General features: G+C 47.7%; 1 protein-coding gene across 1 annotated transcript in view; it reads left to right on the top strand.

Moving 5' to 3' along the window:
* TESMIN (testis expressed metallothionein like protein) overlaps positions 1 to 25178 on the top strand; it is a 38710-nt gene extending 13532 nt beyond the window's left edge. Inside the window, exons 7-10 of the mRNA XM_035012397.1 lie at positions 17493 to 17595; positions 21430 to 21567; positions 23295 to 23470; positions 24986 to 25178. Of these exons, the coding sequence (XP_034868288.1) occupies positions 17493 to 17595; positions 21430 to 21567; positions 23295 to 23470; positions 24986 to 25178 (610 nt within the window). The remainder of the gene's footprint in view (positions 1 to 17492; positions 17596 to 21429; positions 21568 to 23294; positions 23471 to 24985) is intronic.
* Positions 25179 to 27767: the final 2589 nt, after the last annotated feature.

Genomic DNA, 27767 nt, shown 5'->3' with positions numbered 1-27767 from the left:
GTTAGTGAGCGGGAGGAGGGCTGTCTGGGGGCCGCACGAAAGGCCAAGTGAACCCCTTGGCAGAGATCGAAGCCTTCCCCTTGGTGCTGCCTTCGGAGCGTGTCGGGGGCTCGCGTGGTTCTCTGCTGCTGTGACTCGTCTGTCGGCGGTTGTCACCCGGTGCCTCAGCAGGCGATGACTTTCAGTTCATTTAATGGGATCGGGTTGTGTGAAGCCATCCTCCTTGCTTCACTCTCTTGGGGATGGATCAGGGAGGGTGTGTACCCAGTCCTGTCATCGTGGCTCTTGCCACTTCTGGACAAAACAGAAGCCGCATAAGCCACTTCTAGATCTAGTCCCGGTGCAGCCTGAGGCTTCTCTGTGGCATGGCCGATCCACGTTCTCGGGGTGGGGGGGCAGTAGGAGGGAGCTTCCCGGCTGTGTCCCTCCACCTTGTCCCCAGATTCTACTTGGTTTTCTCAGTCACATATTTTCCTTTATTTTGATGTAACTATGCAGGCCATAAATATTTTTCTCTTATAAATGATGTGCCAGGAACAATGTGAGCTTTGTGTTTGTGTTTTTTTTTGCTGCAAAGAATTCCTTGATTTGATGTCACTCCTCTGAATCAGCCCTGATGATTTTTATCTCAACATCCACAGTACTGATAATGGTAAACGGGAATCTCTATCAATATATGATTCGTGGTAAGGGAGCATGCAGAAACCTGTTTGCTGTTGCTTCATCCTGTATGAGCTCCCAACTGCGACTAGTTTGCTATACCTCCTCACCTCTTTAGATGCTTAATTAGGTTTCTTTTTGGCTTCCGCAAGATAACAAGGTCAGATCAGGTCCGAAGGCATCAGAAAGGAAGCTCTGTTGGCCCATTATGGCTCAAACGTTTCTAACCTAGTGTGTGACGTAGAAGCAGGTCAGCTGGGGCCTCCTGGCCAGCAGTCTTCAGGGGTGCGTTCACCCCATCATCGTTCTTCACAGTTGGGTGGTGAACCGGCTAACTTATTAACTAGCTTATCATATTAATAAAAATGCCCTTTTAGTAAAAATTCATGTCATGTCACTCTGCATGGCTTTCGTCATCTTGTCATCAGTCAGGTGTTAATGTGAATTCTGATATGTCATTGATCCTATTACTTTTGGTAACATAATGAGCGTTATAATAAAGAACATTCAAGAGTCTGCTTCTCTGAAAATTTTTTTCATGAAGATGAGGCCATATCTCGTGTGGTGCAGTTTATTTCTCATGCTTTTCTGAGGTGAAATTGTGCGGATCTCTCCTGACTCCTTAATTTTCAGATTGGCATAAGAGGGTGGACAGGTGTCCTCAGAGCTGTGGGATTTTCGCGGGTTTAGTTCCCACCCCTACGGCGCTTTCGCTCCTGCCACTACCTCAGCTGAAACCCCATTGTGGCGGATAGCAAGTCTCAACAGCCCTAACAGGTGGTGTTGAGTTATAGCTCCTTCGAAAGTAGTTTAACTTCTTCCATCTATATTAAACTACCGTTTCTGAATTTTGTATCATTGCCAATCAGTATCAAATAATTTGACAGCTAGGATTATACAGTATCTTCTGTCCTCCAATTTTTCCATCATATATATATATCTCATGTCGCAAATTGCTGGATTCCTCCAGGACTGGCACTATAAATTTTTACACATATATTTTTTGGTTTTCCCCTGAAGCTCTTATCACAGTCCTGACCACTTGATGATCTCTCAGGAAATGCCCATTGGTATCTTCCTGATACAGGACATTCATTGAACTGTACCCTGTCCTCCCACAATCATGGCAGGTCACCCCTGGAATGTCTCCATGCGCCCCCACCCCATTTTTTAAAGGAAAGATTTTTGGTTCCTCTGGACAGTCAGTGCCAGGCCACCCTGTGCCCCGTTGTGGGGGGAGGTCTGAGAGTCTGAGAACAAGAGCAGTGAAGCAGGTTTCCACACGCGCTCCTCTGAAAGCCCATGTCTGCTCCAAGGTGCACGGGCCAGATCTGCCACCTCCGGGCACCCATGGGGACAGAAAGCTGTCACTCCGCTAGGTACAAAGGTGAAAAGTAGACTAGATGAATCATAAACTAATACAGCATTCAGTGACATAGTTTGAGGACATTGTCTTAAAAATGGGAGGATCTCTAGAAGTTAAGAGTTAGCAGCTCATCCGTGAGTCGGGTACTGAGTGGGGGGGGGGTGTCACTAAACAGAAGCCTAGACGGTGAGGCTAGCTTGCCCATGCAGGAGGAACCCACGGCAGGGCACAGACAATGAAGGGCTGAGCTAGGACTTACGATGCCCGCAGTCCGGACTCCAGGTAGCTGAGTGTGTGAGTGCACAGAGTACAGGCAAGGGGCTCGCCGAGCACGCCGTCTTCGGGGCATTCGTATCCGTTAGAACCACGGGACAAGTGGCAGGAGTGCGTCCGCACTCTGGGGTGGCGACAGGAGCCTGCTGGCAAACGTTACCTGTGTGCCACGAACCCTGCGGTTTCTGTAGGAAGCCCCAGACCAAGCGGCGTCCCTGCGACCCAGCAGAGCCTTGCCACCGTCGCGGTCTTTGTGCACCTGTCCCTCCTTTCGTTAGCGTAGTAAGCGCCTCACAGAACTAGGGCTCGGGGTTCCCTCCATGAGCAGTATTGGAGAGCAGTGCTCGGGAACTTTCCCCGAGTTTTAGTCCACAGCTGCCCCTCATGTTTAGCATCCACGACTCGTTTGTCTCTCCTCTGATGCCCCTCACGATGGCTCTGGGCTAATCCCCAAGAGCAGTTCGGAGGGAGGTCTCCACTGGAAACTTGCTTTCTATTGCTGGTAGCTCTGCAGCGTGGACGGCTCTAACGATATAAAATGATGATTTGCCTATTTTTTAAGTTATACTATCCGTTAGTGTTCAGATTTGGGAAAATACAAAAAAGTTGAAATAAAGGAGCTATTTGGTGTGAGGGTCCCCACACAACAGGGGTTTAAACAGATCAAGGGAAGAATGTCCAGAAGGCTTCCTGGGGAGGGGACAGCCACCGGGTCCTGCTCTGCACCCCCGCGGGATCTGTGGGCACACAGGTTGGGATTGGCCAGGCTCGTTCCATCATATTGTAATCTGCACGCCACTTCCCTTTCATGATCAGGCACTGATAAATAATACCTATAACTACCTGGTGCTGAGATTTTCAGTATTTGTTCAGAAACACCAGATGCTTAGCTAATTCTCCTTTTAAAGAGTAACGATCTGAATATTTTCTTTTTTAATCTTTATAGAGTAACTCTTAGTTCATGGGACACAAAGTCTAAAAAGCCATGTAACTGTACCAAATCCCAGTGTCTGAAATTGTAAGTAATCACAAATCCTTCATTATTAAATAGAAATAAGGTTGTTTAGAAGTCAGTAAGTGGCGCAGCCCAGACGAGCGTCAGCTGCTCGCCACACACAGGCTGCGGCTGAGACCTGCCCCCGCGTCCGGGCTCCCCGCCAGCCAGAGCAGTGAGACGCCGTGCCCTCCGCACAAGCCTGGCTCGCGTCTCTTGGGATCCTCTTGACCGACTGGCTTAGTAAAGGACCCCGCCTGCACCTCACGTGGTGTGACTTTCTCGGGTTTGGGTTTGCATCTCCGCCCCTCGGACGGGTGCTAAGCGCAGCACCCTTGCGGGGCGTTAACTGTGACATTTCCACATCCTAGTTTTTACAAGTTTGGCGGACTGGTTCACTCAACAGTGAATTGTCTCAGAAAAATTCTCCCCCAGGGATGCCAGCCCGCAGGAGGCTCGGTCGGGGGGCGGAGGGGGTACACAGTGTGGCTGACGCGGGAGGTGGCCCCGGCGTCCCCTTCCGCCCTGCCACACGTGGACATTATTCCATTATTCGTGTCGTCTGCCCGGCTCTCGGCTTTGCCCAGTGTCTGCCCCGAAGGCCTGCCTGGCTTTAAAGTGACACGTTGGAGGGGGCACACATCCTCATCCTGATGGCTAACACTGTCTCCACGTGGTTTTTCCGTTGCAGAGCTCCTGCTGAATCACTGAGAGCCCCACTGAAGGGACAGGGACTTAGGGGTGCACGAGTGGGTCCAAATCCAGAAGTCCGAGAAACTTGGTTCACTGAAAAGACAAATCCATTTTTTTTAAAAAGCAATGCTGAAATCTAGGGTTGACTGTGTGAAAACACTTGAGCTGTCAGTGGTTTAGTCTGTGAACGCGAGCCATACACCTCTCTGGACGCTGGACACACCGTGAGACCACTAGCCCGCGGCTCTGGGTGAGGAGGAAGGAGAACAGAGGGAAAAGCCTGGACCGTGTGACCCGCCCAGATGGAGACGTCCGATGCGGTGGAGGACAAGGTGGTGGTGTGTAGGGTGGACAGAGCCAGGAGGGGAGCAGGTCCTGTCCAGTGGGGCTGCCAAGCTGCAACCTTGTTTGGGGACTGCGGAGACCAAATGACCCGGGAAGCCTAGAACGAGGGGTAGACAATCACTGGGATGGAGGGAAGTAACCCCTAAGGACTCGGAAGTAAGGTGGGGCGCCAAGAAGGGTTTCACTTATTGATGACCCCACAATGGAAGGCCAAAGAAATAGCTTCCTGCCTAGAACAGCTTTCCAGATCAATGGGCGACTGACGCACCAGAGAAGGAGCTGGCTGCCCAGGTGGGCTCGGTCAGCATTGGAACAAAGGAAAAGGAGGTGCAGTGTGTCCTGTGCTGTCTCGAGAAAGGAGGCACTGTCTCTGAGGGACACGGGCACCGCTCAAGAGAAGTGTCGTGTGCCAGGTACAAGAGGCTTCCCGCCCTCACGTCATACTTCGGGACCCTGTACCTCCGATGCCACGCTCCTCACGTCGCCGTCTGGCCAGCGATCTAGCTTCCTCCGTAGCTCCGCGCTGGGAAGCCGGGGCCTGGAGCATTGTGAGCACTGGAAGGGGATGTGACCTCCACCAGAAATTCACAGGCGGCATCCCGATCAGTCTCTCGTGGTTTGTTGACATCAGTCAATCGCTGAGAAACCAACGATCTCCGGAAAGATTGTTTTTGGAAAGGCTAAGGAGTGGGTAAAGTCACCCACCCAAGCAGAGCCAGCCGCAGGGTCTCTCAGTGGCAGACTGCTGGTGTCCCTGCCTGTGGTGCAGGGGCTCGTGCTGGGGAGCTTCGGCAGGGAGCGGGTGTTGTGGACTGTCCATCGCTTGCTCCATGAGCACGTGCCCTGACCCCCAGGGAGAGCCTTCAGTAGGCTTTACTCTCTTTCTCCCCACAACTAAGTCGTGCTCTTAAAGCGATGTAATAGTTTTCTTAGGGCACATTTGTCCTGCTGTATTGAGAGCATCGATAGGATAAAGGTCAAGAGGGACGACTATTAATTGGCCATCAACGAAGAGAAAAACACATTCTTGTATTTTCTGAAAATCGCAGTGATACATGCACATGCGTAAAAATCAGTGACTATAGCAGATTACAATGGGAAGTCACAACACCTTGCTCCCTCTCTTCCCATTCTCTGGATTCCTCCCCCGAAGCAACTGTTCTATTGACTTCGGTTTTCAGGCTTTCAGGGGGGATTATCTACCGCCTTGTCGCCTTGTCGCTGTGGTAGAGAGAGTTTTCACTCTGCAACCGTGTGCCTCCCTCCCTCCTCCAGACAGAGCTCCCCCACCCTTGCTCGTTCCTGTCCCAGTTACCCTTGAAACTTTAGATAGTGGACTTCAGCCTTTTCTTGTGGTTTCATTAGCCAGCAAAGGTTGGGAGTTATTTTTAAATGATAATATTAGTCTATATAATTAAAATGGTATTGATGTAGATTAATAAAAAGGTAGATAAGTGTTTTGTAATTTTTTTATTGAAAATTTATTATTTAAGAAGTTTTTAAGATTTTTCACGTAGTTCCCTTCTATCTTTCCACTGCAGCTACGTAGGACTGTCTTAACATTTTTTATACATTTTTTTATACAGTGAGCAATGATTTGCTTCATAATTAGTTTATAAAAGCATTGATTGCGAAAGCCACTTTTGTAACAGAATTTTTTTATGTAGGCCGTGACATAAGGTGTGGTATTCCAGACCTCAGGGCAGTAACATCGCAGAGTGAGGAGGGAGGAGTGTTCTCAGGGAGTGGAGAGAGGTCCCTTCCTGTGTCATGAGCATACTCCCTCGAGGAAGAACCAGCTTTATGAGGGTGGATGTTTTCCGGGACAGTTTTAATTCGTTCTGAAATATGTTTGTCAGCAAATCCAAGCAAAGTTTTTTAAATATCCATTCCAATTCAGTTTTTGCTGAGATACTGGGTGGGACTTGTTGGGAGCAGTTATCTTATCCACATTGTTTTTACCCTAATCAAATCTAAATCAAGATTTTAATCATAGATTGGGCAGTCTCTAATATTGGTTTTTCAAATGGCCTTTAGTCTCTGATTCAACAGGTTAATTAATTATAATTAATTAACCAGAACCCTGTGGCTAGAAGATCAAATCTGGGTGGTCATTTTGTATAGTCTCTTGTTTCTTACTTGTACCTTAGATTCCTTCTTTTATGTTTAAAAATATTAAATACTTAATTCATATTCAATAGCTCATAATTCTAATATTTAAAGTCTTTGCTTGTCTGATTCTGGTGTTTTCTTCTCTTGATTTTTCACTCGTTATGGTTTGTTACTTCATGTATTTTATATTATAATCGCTGGGACTTTATATGTGGGAATTCTGAGGTTGACCTGAGGGTGCGTTCCTACAGAGAAAGTGTGTGTGCTTCTGCTTGGCCTTGGCGGCAGTTCCAATTTGGACAACTTAAAAGTTTTCCTAAGGCATTTTTTTAGGACACACAGTATGAGTTCAGATCTCAAACGCAAATGAGCCCCCTCCTCCCAAGCCAGTGCCCAGATGGATGCATTTTCTTGCCTTTTCTTCTGCAGGACCTGTTTTCCAAGAGCGCTCATTCACCGGGTATAGACGTTCCACTGTTCAGCCTGAAGCGTAGCTCCTGGAGCTGACCCCCTGCCTGGGCATGTCCTAGGCTTTGGGCTGATGTATGGAAAGCACTTAGAGCAATGGCTGGCCTACTCTACATGTTCTTAAAAGTGTTTGCCATCCCTATGTCGCCCCCCCACCCCCGCCTCCTCCGTGCAACAGCTAAAACCAAAGCCTCTGGTTGTTGGGATCAGCAGACGCCCGAAGACGGCTGAGGGCTTCAGCTTCAGCTCACTCCTTCGAATTTTTGTTTCTCTTTTATTTTTTGGCCTTGGAAGGGTTTCCTTAAATATTTTACAGGCCCAAATATGCATCTAAAAAGGTCTTAAATATTTAATACCAATGTTTTAAAGTGTTTTAAAGAATTTGTCAGGATGGCCAATGAATTAAGAATAAGTTTAGAATACATGTCATCATCAGCCTTTTCAAACCCATTAAGACTCTAAAAATTCTAGGATACAGTGTGTCTGTGTCCAGAGTATATTCTTGGACAGGATGTTCACCTTCTTGTCAAGTCGCAGAGTAGGATTACCAAAAAGCGTTGAGATGTTGCCAGCACTGAAGCTCTGCCTCGAGGCCAGCACCTTTAACAGAGTGACGCTCCTTCGGGCTGTTTCACAGACAACAGAAGGGCCACCAGACCTCACGTGGTGGCTGTGGTTTCCTAGGCAACAGTAGGAGTAGACAATGGAAGAGGACAGTACACATGCCTAGAACAAGAACACATAGACTGCGTACAGTGGTGGTAACAAAGCATGGACTTGGAGTGTATTCTCAGCGATCACCATCCACATTGGTTCATCAGCCAGTCAGCAGTCCGACTTTCTGCCATTCGAGACTTGGAACCCTGAGGTCTGTCTCCACCGAGTCTGTCGAGTGTGGGAGCCCGAGACCACAGAGGACAGTGCTTTGCGAGCTCTCCTGCAGCTGCCAACTTGAACAGAGCCGGGTGGGTCTTTTCGGAGAGGAAAGCAATTTTGCAGCCTTAATGCACCTGGAATTGGTTTTTATGAATAGCATTAGGTAGGGATCTAATTTCATTTTTTTTCCCGTATGTACAACTAGTTGTCTGGCACCGTTTATTGCAAAACACAAATATAATCCCAGTAATGTGCAGTGCGTTTCCTGTCGGCTGTCAAGGTTCGATGTCTGTGTGTGGATCTGGTTCTGGGCTCTCGATCCTGCTCCATGCACGGATCCCACTTCTCAGTTACAATGATTCATCTGTGGACTTCCTTCACTTTTGTACTTAAACAACCTGTCTGCGAATAAGGACCATTGATATCTTTCCCCATCTTTATCCTCTTTTCCTTTTTCTTGCCTGATCGTGTTATGAGGGTCTCTTCCACAGCCTCTACCATGTGGGCCACCAGCTCGTTTGCTCCTGGTTTCCTAGCAATACTTCTAACATTCCCTTGCCCTGCCCTAAATAAGATATTTGCCGTAGACTTTTGAGAGCTATTCTGGGCTTAGATGCTGTAGAACAAAGACTGTGAACTACAGTCATCCCAGGGCTTGTGCGGTGGCTTCAGCTTCAGTGTGTCAGCCTCCCCGTCAGCAGCTCTGCCACCCGGGGGGGGCGCCTCCCCAGCTGCCACCCTCATCTTCATTCCAGCCATCCAGGAAGAGAACAGAGAGTGCGGGCACTCTTCTCACCTTTCGAGGCATAACCAGAAATTGCCCAAATCACTTCCACTCACGCTCCGCCGGCCAGAACCTCGTCCTGTGCTCAGACCAAGCTAGGTGGGAAGCTGGGGAACGGCGTCCTGAGTGGAGCCACCCACGTGCTCAGCTGGAATTGCTCCTACTGTAGAGTCGGGGCAAGTGGCTACTGCCGAAGGGCTGCTTCTGCTTCCATTTCCTTCCGCTCCTAAACTGGCATTCTGTTTTATTCTTATTATAAATGATGGTGAATTCTATCAAAGTCTGTTTCCTGCACTTATGGAAATGATCACTGTTTTCTTCTTTTAATCTTATACTATGATCTATTACAATAAATTTTCTAATGTTAATCCACCCTTGTACGCTAGGGATTGAACCCAAATTGATCAGGATTTTACCTGTTGTAAACACTGCAAGATCTGGTTCTGGTTTTCTGATATTCTGCCTAGGACTTTGCATCTTTTCTGGAGTGGGGTAGATCTACAATTTCCCTTTCTCACACGTCTAAAATTTGGTTGTGGTATCAAAACCAGTGTTTTGTATTGCCTAATACAGTGCACTATCAGGCTTCCCTCCCCCCGCCCCAGCCTCTTCTGTGAAGCCTCTGAGAAGGTCTGTGTAGGGTGGCCCTTGTTTGTTCTTTGAAGAGTGATCACCCTCTGCCCATAAAACCATCAGGGCCGGGTGTATTTGTGGGCTGGAGTAGGAGAAGGGGAGAGGCTACCCAGTCACTTTCTCTCATTGCTATAGCTTTTTCTAAGTTTTTATTTATTCTGGACTCCATGTTGATATTTTGCATTTTTCTTGAAAATCGTTGAATTCTCTAAGTTTTTATATCTACTTATATATTCCTGTTTATATATTCTTATGTTGTTTTAAAAATCGTCTCTGTCTCTGTAGTTACAGCCTTGTACATTTTTTTAAGTTTCTGCTGTTGTTGCTTGTCCCTTTTCTTTTTCTCACTCCTTCCCACGGGAAGTTTGTCTATTTTCTCAGTCTTTTCAGGGCATCGACTTTTGATTTTCTGGATTTTCTTGCTTAGATTTCTGGCTCCTATTTCAGAGGTACATTAAGTTTTGCTCTTTACTATTTCTCCTGCACACCTCTTTTATTTTACTCTCCTGTCTTGCTAGCTTCTTCTGCTAGTGCTTCTTTTTTATTTTTTAGGAAATGCCTTTAAAACTTTAGAGTAGCCCCCTGCAATGCTTTTAATGCAACTACAAGAGTTGGTAGGAGGTGCTTTTGTTGTCATTCACTTGAAATATTTTAAAATTGCCTTTGTAATGTTCTCTTCACTCATGAGTTGTTCAGGTGCGCACTTCACAGTATCCAGATATGTATGTAGATATATGTTTAAAACTATATTTTAATTGTTAATTTTTTACTTTGATTACACTGTGGTTAGATAATGTGGTCTATATGGTATCAATGCTTTAATGAAGACTTCCTTTATGACTTAATGTTCAATTGATTTTTTAAAATATATTAACTTTAAAGACATATATTCTCTGTGTGTTGGATGTATTTACTATGCATTAGGTCAGGCTTGTTAATTTTGTTGCTTAAATCTGCTAAATGTTCATTAGATGTTGTGTGATTTATCTGTTTTTGATAAAAGTATGTTAAGACCTCTCACTTGGTGGATTTGCCTACTTTCCCCCTCTAATTCCATTTTGGTTGATATGTATTGGGTCTGTAGTAAAGGGCATTCAAATCCACGGTTGTTGTATCTTTTTGGTGAATGCTTCCATCAACTGTTAAATATACCTGTGTATCCTGTTCCTTTTTGCCTTAAGTTCTTTCCTTGCCCCCATGTTTTTTAAGTTTATGTTGACCCCCTGTTTTCTCTGGTTGGTGTTAGCAGGCCTGCACCCTCTCTTCCCTTTCTGCACACACGTTCTATGCGGTGGTTTTATTTTAGGTGTGTCCTCTGTAATCTGACTAGAACTGGATTTAAAAAAAGCAAATCTAATAATCCACATTTTTTAGTAGGCTCCTTTCATCCATTTGCATTCTTTTTGTCATTACTGATATATGTGGACTTATTTGTACCACCTTATTTTTTTGAGGTTTTAAAATTTAAGTTCTTTTTTTTCTAGTCAAATGGCAGCATTCCATACATACTTCGTACAGCTTGTTTTTTTGTGTGTGGTGGTAAAATATACATAACAAAAAACTTACCATTGTAACCAATTTTTTAAAAAGATTTTATTTATTTATTTGACAGAGGGAGAGAGACGGTGAGAGAGGGAACACAAGCAGGGGGAGTGGGAAAGAGAGAAGCAGGCTTCCCTCAGAGCAGGGAGCCCAATGTGGGGCTCGATCCCAGGACCCTGGGATCATGACCTGAGCCGAAGGCAGACGCTCAATGACTGAGCCACCCAGGCGCCCCCCATTGTAACCATTTTTAAATGTACAATTCAGTGACATTAATTGCATCCACCAGGCCGTGCACCCATCACCACCACCCATTTCCAGAACTCTGTCATCATCCCAGATAGAAACTCTGTAGCCCGTAAGTAACTATTAGCCCCTCTCCCCAATCCCTGGCAACCTCTGTTCTACTGTCGCTGAATCTGCCTGCTCTAGGGACCTGATATAAGTAAAACCATACAGTATGTGTCCCTTCGTGTCCGGCATCTTTCACGCAGCATCCGTGGTTTATTTGTGCCATAGCATATATCAAAACTGCCTTCCTTTTTAAGGCCAAGTAATATGCCATTGTACGTATGGACCACATTTTGTTTAGCCCTTCATCTGGCAATGGACATATGGGTTGTTTCCACCTTTTGGCTCCTGTGAATAATGTTGCTACGAACACTGGTGTACAAGCATCTCTTTGAGTCCCTGCTTTCTATTCTTTTGGGTAGATATGCCCAGAAGAGGAATTGCTGGATCATATAGTAAGTCTGTGTTTTAACTTTTTGAGGAACTGCCATACTGTTTTCCACCACGGCAATACCGTTTTACATTCTCACCAGGAATGCACAATACCACTTTATTTTGTGTTCTCTGATAATAGTTTTTTTCTTTGCTTCTTTTTGCCAGATACATGTTTTAGGAAATTAGCACCGATGGTAAAGTGGAGGAAGTTGAAAGTGATATTAGTTAGGAGGCTATCACAATAGTATAGAAGAGGTGAGAAAGACCTCAACTAAGGCAGGGATGGTGGCAATTAAGAACAAAACAGAGACTTAAGAGATATTTCAGACATATACATTTACTCATTCATTCCACAAATATTTTTAAATTTCTCTGATCTCAGGAATGAGAAAGACGGAGATGAACAAGATAGTCATGGTCCCTGCCTTCTTGGCACTCACAGTCTAAGGGGGAGATGGACATGAATAAAATAATCATATACATAAAGGGCAGAGTGGAAATGTGGAAAATGTGGCAAAAGAGTAGTAGTAGGGGGGAGTTGACCAAGTGTGAAAGCCAGGGAAGGCTTCCCTATGGAGGGGTGTTTGGATGAGGAGAGTTAATCAGGTGGAGGTGGATTGAAAGTGGGTGGCTAAGAATGTTCTAGGCAGAGGAAACAGCACATGAAAAGGCCCTGTGGCAAGAGAGGGAAGGTCAGCGTTCTAGGAACAGAAAGGAGGCCAGTGCCACTGGTGAAATATTGTTTACATTCCAAAATATATAAAATAATCTAAATGTTCAATGTGAAGAGAATTATTAACTGAATTATGTTGCTGCTTTAGAAGGGGACACCGTGCAGTCACTGAAATGGTATATAAATCTATGTATGTGGGAAACACTCGTAATGTTGATAATAAAAACAAGTTGTTAGAGTGATTACTGATACTGATAAGTAATAAAAACATACTGAAACAATGTTTAGAATATGATCTTGTTTTTGTTTGTATGTAATATGTAATCAAACAACATATGTTTATTTCAGTATGTATAGTTTTAGAGAAAAAATCTGAAATATGTTCACCAAATGAACATTTCTAGGGAGTGGAATTCTGAGTGATTGTAATTTTTTCCTTTTTGCTCATTTATATCTAAAAACTTTTCTTCAACAGATGTGATTTACTTGTATAAGGATAAAATTAAAAAAAAAAAAAGACATTTCTGAGCCAGAATCAGTAGCCTTGGTAACTCCTTGGGCGTGGGGAAAGAGAGAAAGGTAACTGTCAAAAGGGACTTGGGATTATGTTAGTGGTGGGGCACCATGGATGCAGAGAGGAGTGGGAGAGGATCACAAGTTAAGGCCAGACACACTGAGTTGGAGGTAGAAATGTCTGACCAGAAGTTGGAAATGTGGTTCTGGAACATAAGAGTGTCACAGCTGCTGAGACAAACGTGCAGTGAAGAGGTCCTTGCATCTCCAGTAAGGAGGTTGTTGATTGCCTTTGAGAGCCAGTGGGTCAGAGAAGAAGGTCAGAGTGCAGTAGGATAGAGGGTAGATGGGTGACGAGAAAGGATAAGCAGCAGATGTAGATAATCCTTTCATGATGTTGGTGGAAGAAGCAAATGAGCATTTTAGGGTAGGAGACAGAGTAGTTGCATTTTAGGGTAGGAGACAGAGTAGGTTTGGTGACAGAGATTTAAAAATCTTCAACATAAAATTTAAAAAAGCAGAGGGGCAAGAGTTAATCAATAAACCAATCAGCAAAGTATGTAGAACAAGAGAAGAAATGTGCCCGGCCTGGACCTCGGTGAATAAGCATAGTTTGGGTATAAAATTCTAGATTGTCAGTTTTCCTCGCAGAGCTTTGAAGAAATAATTTTTGCTATTTCCCATCATTTCTAACAAGAAGTAAGCTGTCAGTCTAGATAACCTGTCTTTTCTCTCTGGGGCTTTTAAGATTTCCTTCTGTCTTTCTTTTTTCTTCGTATTTATCTTTTTTGGGGGAGGGGTGCTTAAATTTCTGAAGTCAGAGGATCCACAACTTTGAGCAGTTCTAGAACACTCACAGGTGTCCTCATTCCACAGCCTCTTCCCTTTTTCTCTTCTATCCTGTAATGCTGACCTGCCACGTGCTACCCCCTCTAACTCTGCACCGTTCCTCTTAACCTCTTTCCTGTGTTTTTAATCTCTTTGTCTTTTTATGATGTGCCTTGATCTAATTTATCTTTCAGTTTACCCTTTCTTACTTTTAATTTATTCTTATCCAGATAACACACAGAGTTTTTTAATTTTACTTTTAAGTAATCTCTACACCCAACATGGGGCTTGAATTTACAATCCCAAGGTCAAGAGTCACATGCACCACCAACTGAGCCAGCCAGGCACCTCGACACACGCAGTTTTAAAAGCCAAGGAATTATATAAGACCTGTGACAAAGAATGGTAGTTCCCTGACAATTGTCCCTTATTTTCTGATCTCCAGGAATTTTCAGCTCTTTAAATAGAAGCTTTTAATATTTGTCTCCACATATGTAAATAACATGCCTGCTTTGCTAACTTTTTGGCTTTTCAGTTTGGGCATAATCTCTTGTTTTTGTACCAGGGAAGATGTGGGTTTGGCTCTGTTTCCTCTCTCCACACACACACACACACACACACACACACATTTCCCACACCTAGACATTGGATATATGTGGTTAGATCAGTAGTAAGTGTTTATATTTCACAACTAGGAAAACACTACTCACTGCTGGACCTTGATTAATTTCCTTTCCTGCACATCTTCATCTTTTCCCTTGAGTTAATAGTTGGTACTTAGCTTTCTATGTACACGACAATAATTTAACCCTAAACTGCCCTCTGGGTGTATAGCTGTCTTCCCATCATGCTCAGACCTGTTACATACTCCGTTGTGTGGTCGGAGGAAGCCTTTCTCACGGCCATTCGCCTGCCGCACTCTGGACGGTGTGGCTTCCAGGCCCATGGACAGCTCTGACCTTGGACTTTCCCTCTGCGACCACACCAAGGGCTTCCTTTCCTTGCTTCTCAAGTTTGATTCCCTGGTTCCTGGATCCCGTTTGTCTCCTTCGTCTGACTCACTGTATCACTTGGTGTGGCACATCCTCCAGAGCGTCCTGAGAGAGGGTGCATGGAGATCTTCTTTCCAGAACCTCCAGGTCTAAACCTGCCAGAGTCTGTCCTCACACCTAGACGATTATTTTGGATTGGATAGTTGGATTTCCAATCTCAGTTCAACTTCGAATGTTGAATTGTTCTTCAGAACTGTGAAGGTTTTCTGCATTTTCTTCTAGTGTCCAGTGCTGCTATCGAAATTTTGACATTATTCTTGCTCTTGCTCCTTGTAGGAAACCTGTTTTATTCTTTCTGGAGCCTCATAGGATCCTCTCTTTGTTCCCTGGGCTCTGAAACTGGACAGTGAAGTCTTGCTTTGGGACTCTCACCTCTTGGCAGTCCTTTTACTCTGCAAACAAGTGCCCGTTAGTTCCGAGAAATGTTCTTAAATTATCTTCTGCCCTTTGTTCTCAAAATTCTATCTTTCTAGACCTCTAATTACGTAGATTTTGGACTTAGGAAATGAATCCTATGTTTTTCTTTCCCCTATTGTTTTTATTTCCCTTTCTGGGGCGGGACAGGAGTCCTAGTTTTCACATCTTCTGTTAAGATAATCCTCTCTGTGATTACTTTTTTATTTTCCAGAACATCATTTTTATACTCTGTTATTTTAAGTATCATTTTCTTGTTTCTTAATCTGTCCAAGGCTGTTGGTACCCCTACTCCCACTAGTTTCCTTACCCTGGACAGTCGGTTTCTTTAGGCCTCTGTCTTTCATGTCAGAAGGTTTCCTGAAATGTCTGCGAATCTCTGGCTGTCTCTCCACTCACATTTAAGAATGAGGCATAAGCTGCCTGGGGACTTGGTGGTAATGACTAAACCATCTATTGGGAAACCTCACTGTGGGACTCTTTCCCTCTGTAGTCTCTCTTGAGCTGGTTGGCGTCTCCAGAGAAGGCTTTTCCAATGTGATGCTAGGATTCTAGGGGCCAAATAGAAGAATCCTGTGGGTCTCAACATTCACCTCTCCTCCTTTGGTTCATTGTGATACGCCCGCCCTCGATTGTTTTGCCCTGGAGAGTGATTTCAGTCTCTTGCCACAGTGGTTGGTGGAAAGGAGGAGGGTGCTGGAAACGGGAGGAGCCTGGGGGCTCACTCCCTCCTAATTAGAATTTCAACCAATTCTCTTCTCATCCCACCCTCCTGCCCTCCACTCCAGAGCAGCCTGGGACCACTGAGTCCAAGTCTTCAGAGCCGCTTCCTCGCTCTCTCCTGCTGGCCCAGGGTTCAGGGTTCTTCAGTCTGCTGTCCAGAACTCTCTCTCCTCTGCTTTCCAGCCTCCGAACCTCTGTCATCTCTTCCCGCTTCCGTCCACCCCAGTGGTCAGGAAGCCTTAGGAGACACACTCATATTTCCCCTGGGCTTCAGAGAGGGATGTATCTCCACTCCTTCTATGGAGTAGATTTGTGGGAAGGTTGCCTTTCAAGGATCCATGCTTTATGTGGGCAGAAGGGCGATGTCTCTGGTGCAACTCCCACCTTTGGTAGCCCGGACTTTGTCTTCTGTCTCCTGCATGAGCAGACTCGGGGTCACTGGGGACAGGCAGATGCCCCAGGACGACACGTGGCGGTACAGAGCTCTCCCCTCTGGATTCACAGTTTCTTCTTTATTTCACCTCTGATGATCTCTTCTACTTTCCTCTTGGCTCGACATGCATTTTACAATATTATTTAAAAGAATTAAAACAATAAATATTAAAAGAATAATGTTTAGTTATATGTTAATAATGTTAGTCATTACCACCAAGTCTCTAACAGTAAGGTTTCTACAAACATCCAGTTGCCTGACGTGGGCCCTCTTGGCATCACGCAGCACTGTATGGGAGACACAGACCTGTGATGTCCCTAGCTCCCCTGGGCGACCCCTTGAGACTGGTAGGTTAGATACCACAACTTCCTTTTCATAGCTCAAGACGCTGGCTGACACATAGCCTCTATCCGAGAGCACGGGGGCCTGGCAGCCGAGCTGATATCACAAACCTGGATTTGAAGCTCTCTTCAATGACTCATGCTCTCAGGAGGGAACAGCATCTTCTCCAGTCCCAAACGGGAGCTGCGGAGTGGCTGATGAACTCCCAACACCTCTCTGGGGTGCATGCCGGTTGTAGGGGAGATGTTGGGAGTCCTTGCCTCAATACTGAATTTTTACGTGAGCTGAGGACAGTGTCTTACCCCTGCCCATGCTGAAAGCACGTAAGCCACAGGCCCCTAAATGCCTCTGCCGTACAGCCCCAGAGCAGGTGTCTTAACAGCCATGAACACTGGCGGTTCTTCAAGGAAAACCCGTCCTGTCACCAGGTAATAATACCTTTATGACCTCCAGAATCCCAGGGCACAGTGGACACGTTCGGGGAGAGATTCGGCTAAAAGCTGTTCTGTAGAATCCGAATTCACAAACAACCCTTTTATTATAAGAGAGTATGGTAGCAGTCATTTCGTACGTGTGTTTCTTCCACCATTCGTCTCTTCCTCCACACGTCGACAGGGGGTGGAAGTAAGATCAAACCCAAGCCAAGTTCAGCGTCCAGGCCCCATCCGTTTTCACTCATAGTCAAGGTCTGGCCAAGAAGAGGACTCCGCTTCGGTTGTGTGGGTGGACTGGGACCGGTGATGGTGGATGGCTTCTGCCTGCCAACTGGGGGTGCTCCTGGGGGAGTGTCAGTGGGCACGGAGGGGCAGGAGGTGATGGAGAGCGATGGACAGTATTTTAACTGGTTTCTCGTTCTCCTCTGTCAGTCACTGGAGAGCATCGTCCCAGGTGTTCTGCTTTTCATAAAAAAGGAGTCAGAATCATCTAGATAAAAGTTGTGCTGAACTGCAGCGTGCTGGCAGGCTCTCTTCCTGCGTGTGTGCTCTTGTTGTCGGCTCACTGTGCCACCCACACCCTTGACACGCTGTGTTATGCTTCACAGGTACTGTGATTGCTTTGCCAGTGGGGACTTTTGCAACAACTGCAATTGTAATAATTGTTGTAACAATCTACATCACGAAATCCAACGGTTCAAGGCCATTAAGGTAACAGTTTTTTCACTAAATACATGCATTCTGAAAGTGTTTAAAGGTGCTTGAGATATGGGCCGCCTGGGTGGCTCAGTCAGGTACGCATCTGACTCTTGGTTTCAGCTCAGTTCACGATCTCGTGAGATCGAGGGTCGTGAGATCGAGCCCCGTGTCAGGTTCTGCGCCCAGCGCCCAGCGGGGAGTCTGCCTGAGGTTCTCCCTCTCCCTCTGCCCCTCCCCCTGCTCACGCTTTCTCTCTCTCTTGTGCTTTCCCTCCATTTTTTTAAATTAACGTATAATGAATTATTTGTTTCAGGGGTACAGGTCTGTGATTCATCAGTCTTACATGACACCCAGCACTCACCACAACATATACCCTCCCCAATGTCCATCACCCAGCCACCCCCCCCCCACCCCTCTCCACTCCAGCAACCCTCCATTTGTTTCCTGAGATTAGGAGTCTCTATGGTTTGTCTCCCTCTCTGGTTTCGTCTTGTTTCATTTTTTCCTCCCTTCCCCTATGATCCTCTGTCTTGTTTCTCAAATTCCACGTATCAGTGAGATCGTATGAAACATGTCTTTCTCTGATTGACTTATTTCGCTTAGCATAATACCCTCTAGTTCCATCCACATTGTTGCAAATGGCAAGATTTCATCCTTTCTGATGGCTGAGTAATATTCCATTGTATATATACACCACATCTTCTTTATCCATTCATCTGTTGGTGGACATCTGGGCTCTTTCCACAGTTTGGCTATTGGGGACATTGCTGCTATAAACATTGGGGTGCAGGTGCCCCTTCGGATCCCTACATTTGTATCTTTGGGGTAAATACCCAGTAGTGCAATTGCTAGGTCGTAGGGTAGCTCTATTTTCAACTTTTTGAGGAAACTCTATACTGTTTTCCAGAGTGGCTGCACCAGCTTGCATTCCCATTTCTCTCTCTCTCTAAAAATAAACAAATCTTTAAAAAAAAGTACTTCAGATATTCACAAAACCATCTCTGCAGACTCCCAACCAATTTCAATATTGGGAAAATGCAGAGTGTGGAGGAGTGTACGATGAGTAGGACTCGACTCCTGAAGGTGGACCAGAGCTGTCAGGAGCGTGGCAGCCAGGGAAAGATCTTTGTTCTCCGCCACGTGGGATGGCTGCAGGGCTGCAGCACTGTTGGAAGGTTCTCACTGAAGAACGTACAAATGTCCACTTTGTCTTGACGTGCGGTTTAGAGATTTGGGTCCTATCGTGTAGCAGATAAGCCCGAGCTTGCAGAGTGTCGTCTGAGAGGTGTAGAAAGTCCTCTGGCTGGAGAACGGGGCGGAGGCTCTGAGCCATGACACGTGAGGGGAGCATCTGGACTTTCCTCAAGGGGCCAACGGCAGCTCGGGCAGCCCCGCACCTGCTAAAGGCTACATGCAGGAGCTCGCACTTTTCACCCCTACCTGTAGGCGCGAAACATCATCAGAGGAGGGAGGATGGGTAGGCGTGGGGCTGCTAGCCTGCTCTGGGGGCATATTTAGTGCCCCCAGTTTACGAAAGGAAACCAAGGGCCTTCACGTGTATAAACTTGAGACCGTCAGGCTGTGTCATGGTCGGTCTGTTTTGTTTCTACAGTAATTTAATTCCCCTCTTGAATTATAGATAAATCACTTGAAAATATCTTACCCATTTTGATACAGCCAGATCCATGGGACAGAAGAAAATTTTAACGCCTCTAAACATGAGTAGCGTAGGATTTTCTTTAGGGTTAAAGGGTATTGCCTACAATTAAAGCATATAAAGTTTTCATTTAAAAGTGTTGGAATTTTCAAGCATTGATGGTAGGAACATAAGTTGGTATAACTACTTGGGGAAATTGTTTGGCAATAGTTTCTTTTTTTAAATTTATTTATTAGGGAGAGAGAGAGAAAGCACAAGCAGGGGGAGTGGGAGAGGGAGAAGCAGGCTCCTCGCTGAGCAAGGAGCCCGATGTGGGACTCGATCCCAGGACCCTGAGATCATGACCCGAGCCGAAGGCAGATGCTTAACCAGCTGAGCCACCCGGGCGTCCCTGGCAATAGTTTCTAAAGCTGAACCTTTGTAGGTGCTGTGACCCAGCAGTTTCATTCCTAAAAACAGAAACAACAGAAATGAATGTACGTGTCCACTGCAGACGTCCACAGCGGCCCCAGCCTGGAAAGAACCCAGTGCCTGTCAGGGGTAGAGTTCTGTCATACGGTGGAATACTACACACCAGTGAAGAAGAAAGCACGGCCACCGAGCACTCCTCGCAGCTGAGTCTCGCGGGCGCCGTGCTGGTGAAGGCAGCGGGCATCACACGGCACGCTGCAGGGGCCCAGAACAGTGGGAGCAGTCGAGGCCAGCATGGTGGTTCCCACTGGGGCGTGTTGGTGGGGAGGGGTCCTGGGGAGCCTCTGGGGGCTGGACTACCCTCCAACCTGACAGGGGTGTAATTCCCCCCAGGGCACACGCGTGCTCCATTCATCACTCTCCCCTCCATGGGTGGTGCCTTCCCTGTCCCTCACGCTCCGTGAGAATAAGAACATGCAAACAGGGCAGGCTCGCTCCAGGCCGCTGCTGTCCGAAGGACCTTCTGCAGCGATGGGAGTTCTCGTGGCCTTGGGCACAGACCCTAGCTGTTTCCCTGTGCGGGAGAGCAGAGCGCAGGTGCTTCTGTCGCTTCCATGTTGCTCAAATTGCATCGAATCTCTTTGCTAATAAAAATATGTACGCATCTGTCTGTCTAGATAGATAGTGGAAAGATAGGCAAACAGAGTTAAACAAGCCAGGATAAAAAGCTGAGCGTGTTGTGTGAGCAAGACGTGGCCCGGTGCTTGAGCCTCTGGGCTGGGCGTGAGCACGGGGACCGGGGGTCGTATCCATCACTGGCCATTTATTACTTCACCTCTCGGCCTCGGTTTCTTCATCTGTGAGACAGAAACAACAATGGTATTCACCCCCCAAGGCTGCTGTGAGGCTTGAGGGAGAGAGCGCACCTAGATCACACAGAAAGGTGCGTGGGGCACGGTCAGTGTTTGACACATGCCAGCTGTCAGCAGAGCACCACGACCCCAGCTGTCCCAGGAAAAAGCGCACAGAAATGCTGGAAAGGAAATAGGGCCATGTGGACACGATCATTTTCTTTGCATCTTTAACATTCAGTTATTTTACAATAAATATGTATGACTTTGAAACTCAGGAAAAAAAGAGCAATACCTTTAAGGGTGTAAATGAATTAAAATGAAGCAAGAAGGTGACTCACTTTCTTAACTATGGAAGGACACACTGCCTCATGTGGCTCTTCCTTTTTTATTATTTAAATTCAATTAATTACCATGTAATTTATTGCTGGTTTCAGAGGTACAATTCAGTGACTCATCACTTGCCTGTAACACCCAGTGCTCATCACATCTCCTGCCCTCCTTGATGCCCGTCACCCAGTGACCCCAGCCCCCCACCCCCGTCCAGTCCAGCAGCCCTCAGTGTGTTTCCTAGAGTGAAGAGTCTCTTATGGTTTGTCTCCCTCTCTGATTTCGTTTTATCTTTCCCTCCCTCCCTCTGTGATCCTGTTTTGTTTCTTAAATTCCACATATGAGTGAGATCATATGATCATTGTCTTTCTCTGATTGACTTACTTCTCTTAGCATGAGACCCTTTAGTTCCATCCACGTCATTGCAAATGGTAAGGTGTCACCCTTTTTGATGGTTGCGTAATATTCCGTTGTGTCCTGTGGCTCTTCCTAAAGTAGCAATGGATTAACACGGCACGCAAGTGAGATACCATTCACTGAGCATCATTTTTACATAATAAAGCACGTTTTGATGGAGTTTTGTGTTTCCTGTCTTAGGCATGTCTTGACAGAAACCCAGAAGCTTTCCAACCAAAAATCGGGAAAGGGAAGTTGGGGGACGTGAGGCCTCGACATAACAAAGGCTGTAACTGCCGGCGCTCAGGCTGCCTCAAGAACTACTGCGAGTGCTATGAGGTGAGCCGCCCCTGAGCCCGGGCTCCTTCGCTTCGGGAGCCCACCGGGAGCGCCCAGCAGAGGCTCCCGCCGCGTGGCCCTGCCCGCCCTGTGGCAGCAGGCTGGGGCTCCCAGGGGTGCGGAGCCTTGTCCCCAGGCTGGTGCTCAGAGACCAAGGTGGACGCGGGCCTTGGCCGCCGGGCAGAGCACACCGTGGGGCGGAGCGGTTCCCGGGCCTCGGTGTCCGCCTCTTTCTCCCGGACTGACTCACGGAGCGAGTGGAGGGGCTCGCTCTCTCCCTTCACCTTCCCGCTCCTTTCTTGGTGTTGCAGGAAGGGAGGGAGAGAGCAAAGAGCCCGCAGGCCCCAGCAGTGAAGCAGCCGGGAAACCCTTCCTTGAAAGGCCCTCCTCTGGTTTGCTTGCGGTCTTTGGGGGGTACCTGTGAATTTTATTTGTAAAAGGTTGTCCCAGATGGTCAGGCTTGAGAAGAGTCCTTGTGATTCCGGGGACACCCGTTGGAAGCTCTGAGTAGGCAGGCCCAGCCATCCCCCAGCTGGGGTTTTGAAAACGCCCTCAAAACTAGTGCAGAGATACGGAATTCGAGCAGTGAGTGCCTCCCCCCGCCCCCAGCGGAGCCGTTTCTCACAGCATCTCTGCCTGCTCTTCACCCACTTTCCAGGGGCTGAGCCTCTCCCAGGCAGCAGCCCATGTGAGGTGTGGATGTTCTGTAGTCTCTAGAGTAGATAGAAATCCTGAAAAGCCTCTTGCTCAAAACACCCAGAGGGGCAGAGTAAAACACAATAGATACCCTTTGATGCGCATCTCTGAGCTGAAGAGAACAGAGGGACACCCCCAGCAGCTGAGACAAAGAGGGAGCCGTGCTGTCAGCAGGGCCAGCTTCCAGACGGCCCCCCGCGGCCGGCGAGAGCAAGGGGGTGCGCCCCGGCTTGCCAGGCAGGCTGCCTTGTGCCTAGAGGCCGAGTCCGCGCACGAGCAGGCAGCAAGGGCTCCCCAGGACAGCCACGCAAGGCCGGCCCTTGGGTTTCAGACCCCCCAGCCGCCCGTCCCCCGCAACAGTGGAGGCAGCAGGGCACAGGCCCGCCTGGCCGGGCTGCGGGCTCAGTTCCAGAGCCCCGCAATAAAGCAAATACCGCGCTCGAGCCGGTCCGGTGCGGGCATGCTCTTACCGCATGATGGGGTGCAGCGCGTGAAGTCTAGAACACAACGCACACACCTTCGTTAAAAATGCTGCTCTTCCTCTGAGCTCTTAGCCGCAGTCACTGGGCACAGCTCACCGGAGCAAACATGAGAATCATGAGAAGTTGGAAATATTGAGAGCATTACCAAAATGAGACAGAGACACGAAGTGAGCAAAGGCCGTTGGAAAACCTGTGTCGACGGGCTTGTTGGACGCAGGGTGGCCACAAACCCCCCATGTGCGAAAACACAGTATCTGCGAAGCGCAGTGAGGGGGGTGAGCTGAGAGCCGCGGGCTGGGGCTCTAGGACCCGCGTCCTAGTCAGAGCCAGCGCTCCAACCCCCTGTCTCTGCTCGGGACTCACGCCCACACTCACGCGCCAGCCTTCCAAACCCCTCCCCGGGTTTGTGTGAAAATTGCAGATCACACACACACACACACACACACACACACACACGTGCAAAGAGTTATATAAGGTCCAAATGGAATGTGTTGTTTTTTGATGAATTATAGGGCAGTGTAATTTTACTGAAGCATTTTATGTTACCAGGCCAAAATTATGTGTTCTTCTATTTGCAAATGCATTGGTTGCAAAAATTATGAAGAAAGCCCAGAACGGAAAACCCTAATGAACCTGCCCAACTACATGGAAATTGGAGGGTTTGAAGGCAACCATCATTTGTCGCCAGCTAAACTCTCAGGACTACCAAAATTCAGACAAGATAGGTAGGTACGTGAACCAGCCCTCCGAAGAGGGGAACAGGTTAATTTGAGGAGAGTTAGTTCGTACGCTGGAAAGAAAGTGTGTGTGTCTATGAGGGGGTGCGAGGGATGGGGAGGGGGTGACGGTTCCCCTGCTGGACCAGCCCGAGGCCCCACCCTGTGCTTCCGCGCGGCCCCCACCGCCGAGACCGCTCTGTCCGGTCTGTCCTCACGGACACAGTTACCCGCGTTCTGTGCAAGCAGAGGGCCCCGCAGGGATCGCCGACAGGCAGCGAGGGCATGATCTCTAGACCGTGGGTACCTGACCCACTGCTTACCATGTGAGGTGACAGCCTGCCTACTGCGCTCCTTCCTAAAGGGGTGGTGGATCTCACACTAGGTGGATATCATCCCACTGAACTACGTTGAGGCCGTGTTATAATCTCAAAGGTTGAGTGATGATTTTGCTCTATATTGGACTAGATTTATCCATTTTAAAAAAATGCCTTTCAATTCAATGTCATGGGTGATATCATGATGGAGTACCAGATACCGTGTATTCATATGCTTTTGAAAAGCCAAGTTCATGCTTATTTGGTCAGAGACATCAGAAGTACTCATCACTGTGAGCTGCTGAGGTCTTTATCAGTAAAAATTGACCAAACACGGCTTCATGGTCCGTGAAAGTCTGAGCAAAGATGTCCTCTCCCGGTTTCGGGACATGGTATGTCCCACCGAATGTGACGGAGGCTCCGTATGTTGGAGTCTGGCCTCAAAATGTCAGGACTCGACCTGAGGGCAGCCCTGTTCCTTCATCTTCAACAAAAGTCATTGTGTGTTGTCTGCATAGAGAGATTGTGACCAATCCCAACTCCTATGTCTGTTTTCACCATCCAGCACTTGTCAGTACTTTAGGAGGTTTTCCTAAATTTCTGCAGTTTGAGCACTGTGTGGGCGGCTGTCTAGCGAAGCTTGCCCCTTGAGCTCAGTGGGGACATGGCCAGTCTTGTATGAAAGGTACTGCTGACTTTTGAAAGCTCGTTCAGGGCTCCAGGGGCATTCGGAGGGGAGGCCGTGCCGACAGTGATCCTCCAAGCGGGCGGGTCCTCAGAGCCGTTGGCATCCTGGAGCTCCAGGTGCCCCCGGGGGACGCGGGGCTTCCCTGAGCACACGCATTCTGCGCAGAGCTGGGAGCAGGTTGCATGGCGCATCTTAGGGCCTCGTCTTATCTGAGATCCCTGCCTCTACCCCTGTCCAGCCCCCGGGCTGGACGCTGTCGCCCTGGTGCCTCTGAATGTTATGGTGGATCTACTTTGGAGACTCTTTAGAATCTGCCGTGAGAAGGGGGTCCAGAAGCAGACGGGTTGCTTCTAAAAGCGGTGCTGCATCTTGTCAGGGTTTCCAATATTAGGAAGATAACAGTAGATTTTACTGGGGACGTTCTTCAAAATACCCTGACGAGGACGTCCCCTCGAATCTATAAGGTATTTAAAACGTGGCGCCAAGGACGGTGGCCTGTAACTGCTCTGTTTCTGCCAGGCGCTCTTCCTCGTGCATCTCCTGGGAGGTGGTGGAGGCCACATGCGCCTGCCTGCTGGCTCAGGGCGAACAGGCCGAGAAGGAGCACTGCTCGGAGTGCTTGGCGGAGCAGATGATCTTGGAGGAATTCGGGAGGTGCCTGTCACAGATTCTCCATATTGAGTTTAAATCCAAAGGGTTGAAAATTGAGTAGAGTTACCGTGTAGTGAAGTCAGAATGCATGTAGATTTTGTTTCAATATTCTGAGGGAAAGAAATCTATAGTTTAGAAAGGCTGTTTGAGGAACACGAGGCCGGGTCTGCGTCACCGGCTGTGTCCCTAAGGTCGGGCTTTCCCTCTGCATCAGGGTGCCGGGGATTATTTACTCAGAGTGGGTGAGGGTCTTGGCGATCACAACCCCCCTTTTTAAGGAAGTGCGGGGCACAACTAACCATTGCTGTCTGGCCCTGGGGAGAGAGCGTTGAGCCCTGTGACCCTGGGAGAACCGTCTGCACACACGCACGCACAGTGATGGAGGGTGCGAGCGGGCTCTGGAGAAATAACAGTCCATCCCCACTGACTTCACCCTGTCTTGGAAATTTTCCTCTGGAGTCGTCTCTGCCTAAAAAGCCATATGATTTTTCACTAAAATGATTTTGAAAGAAATTCTCCAGTTGGGCTGCTAGGGTACAACTTAAAATCTCCAGAGAAGTACCGAATACCTGGAGGAATTCCCGAGTGTGGACATTTTCCCAGAGTCACACAAATTCTCCATCTCCCCTAGGGCCACCGGGATACACAGGCAGCCAGCTCGTGGTTATGACTGAAAATGATCTAGTTTCTTATGTGTTTTCATATGAATGTGGAAAAGCTCTATTGTCCAATTAAGTTCTCCCTAATTATTGTTCTAATATTATTATTGTTTGTTAAAATATCGTTAAAAGAACTAGTTTGCAGAAACCAGCCAATAAGATTAGTTATTAAGTTGACTCTCTTTTGGTTCTATTGGAAAAAGCAAAGAGGATTAAAAATTTTAAATGTCTTCCATTGTTGTAATTAACTTAGTAACTGAAAACATATTCGTCATGTTTCTGGGTTTATGAATAGCCTTGGCCCCGTAGAGCCCGTTTAGAAAGCTCACTTGGCTAGCACAGCGCGGTCAGCGCGGAGCCCAGGGCCGCGGGCGTTTCTCAGAGCTGCATTTGGAACAAGGTCTGATGGGGAACCGCGGAGGGGGAGAAAAATACTTACTTCTTCACCATTTCAATCCCCCTTTGGCTCCCTCGGATGGAGATACGTGGTGGCAAGCCGGAGGCAGAGACCAGCACTGGGTGGTGGTGGGCTCTGCCCAGGCTGGGTGCCCCGTTGCCGGGGCGCTTCCGGTCCCATGTGCACCTGCCGGAGGAGCCCCGTCCACGTCACCCTTGGGGCTGGGAGGGGCCTGAAACAGGGCTTCATGACCCCCTCCTGGGGGGCGGCCTTCCCTCTGCGTCTCTCCTGAGTGCTGCCAATGGTCCACAGACCACACAGGTAACTTAAAATTTTCTAGGAGCCACATTTTAAAAAGTGAAAGGAGTAGGTGAAATTTATTTTAATTATCCTTTATCTACTGTCATTTCAACATGTAATCAAAATAAAAATGATTGAGATATTTCGCATTCTTTTGTATGTACCAAATCTTTGGAATCCAGCGTGCATTTTACACTCACATACGCACACCAGGCACGTTGCAGGGGCTCAGGAGCTGTAGGGCACAGGTGTGGAGGGGGGCAAAGGGAACCCTGTTCTCCAGAACAATTCTGAGCCAAGAGCTGCCCTGAAAGGCCCTGAAACCAGTGTGGCCCACCTGCAGAGCCCGGAGAATGGCCAGGCCAGGGAGGAAGGTGAGCAACCGCCCTGGGGTCGGGGACCCGGCCTGACCCAGGAGCTGCCCGGAGCCCAGGTTCATGTGGGGCGAGGGACCTACGGTGTGGGGCCAGGAGACTCTGGCTGCAGCCAGGGATACTGAGCTGAAACCTGAACATTAGGGAAAGGGTACGACCCCTGGAGAGTTTCTCGCCAGGATGAATTTAGTAAGCCCATACTTTTAGAAAATTTAGGCTTTTAGAAAATTCAGTGTGAGAAGTGAAAGCAAAGTAGAGCTATGTATCAAGCCAGAGTAATGCCTAGAGGTGACAGCTACATAGGATGACTAAAAAGATATAGAATTGTCTCTTTTGTTGCTGGTAAAGAGCCAATGCCATTTTTTTTTTTAAGATTTTATTTATTTATTTGACAGAGACACAGCGAGAGAGGGAACACAAGCAGAGGGAGTGGGAGAGGGAGAAGCAGGCTTCCCTGAGGAGCAGGGAGCCCGATGCGGGGCTCGATCCCAGGACCCTGGGATCATGACCTGAGCCGAAGGCAGACGCTTAATGACTGAGCCACCCAGGCGCCCCGCCAATGCCATTTTTAAACTATATAAAAATAAACATGGCATGTCTTTACTGCAAGACTATCTGTTGGGTTTTCGGGGCGGGTTTGGTTTTGTTTTTCCCCAAATGCAGCTCAGCCTAAACCTTGCCTTTTCAAGAATCTGAGAAAAAGTCATAGCAAATGACATGCAGAAAGAAAGCTGTTTCTCCCCTCCGAACACTTTGACACCACACATGTGGCATTTCCCCTCCACCAATCAATTCTCCATCTTTCTGGACACCAACTGGGTGTCCTGTTATTACTCCATTCAATTCTGACACTAACTGCCTGGAGTTAGTGTTGGATTATCCAGGTGAAGGGCTCAGTCCCACCAGACTGCCCCCAACCT

This window comes from Mirounga leonina, unplaced genomic scaffold (assembly GCF_011800145.1).
Source record: "Mirounga leonina isolate KUSES-001 unplaced genomic scaffold, KU_Mleo_1.0 Mir_166, whole genome shotgun sequence".
In the NCBI taxonomy this organism is placed as follows: Eukaryota; Metazoa; Chordata; class Mammalia; order Carnivora; family Phocidae; genus Mirounga; species Mirounga leonina.
This window is presented reverse-complemented; position numbering and strand designations above follow the sequence as displayed.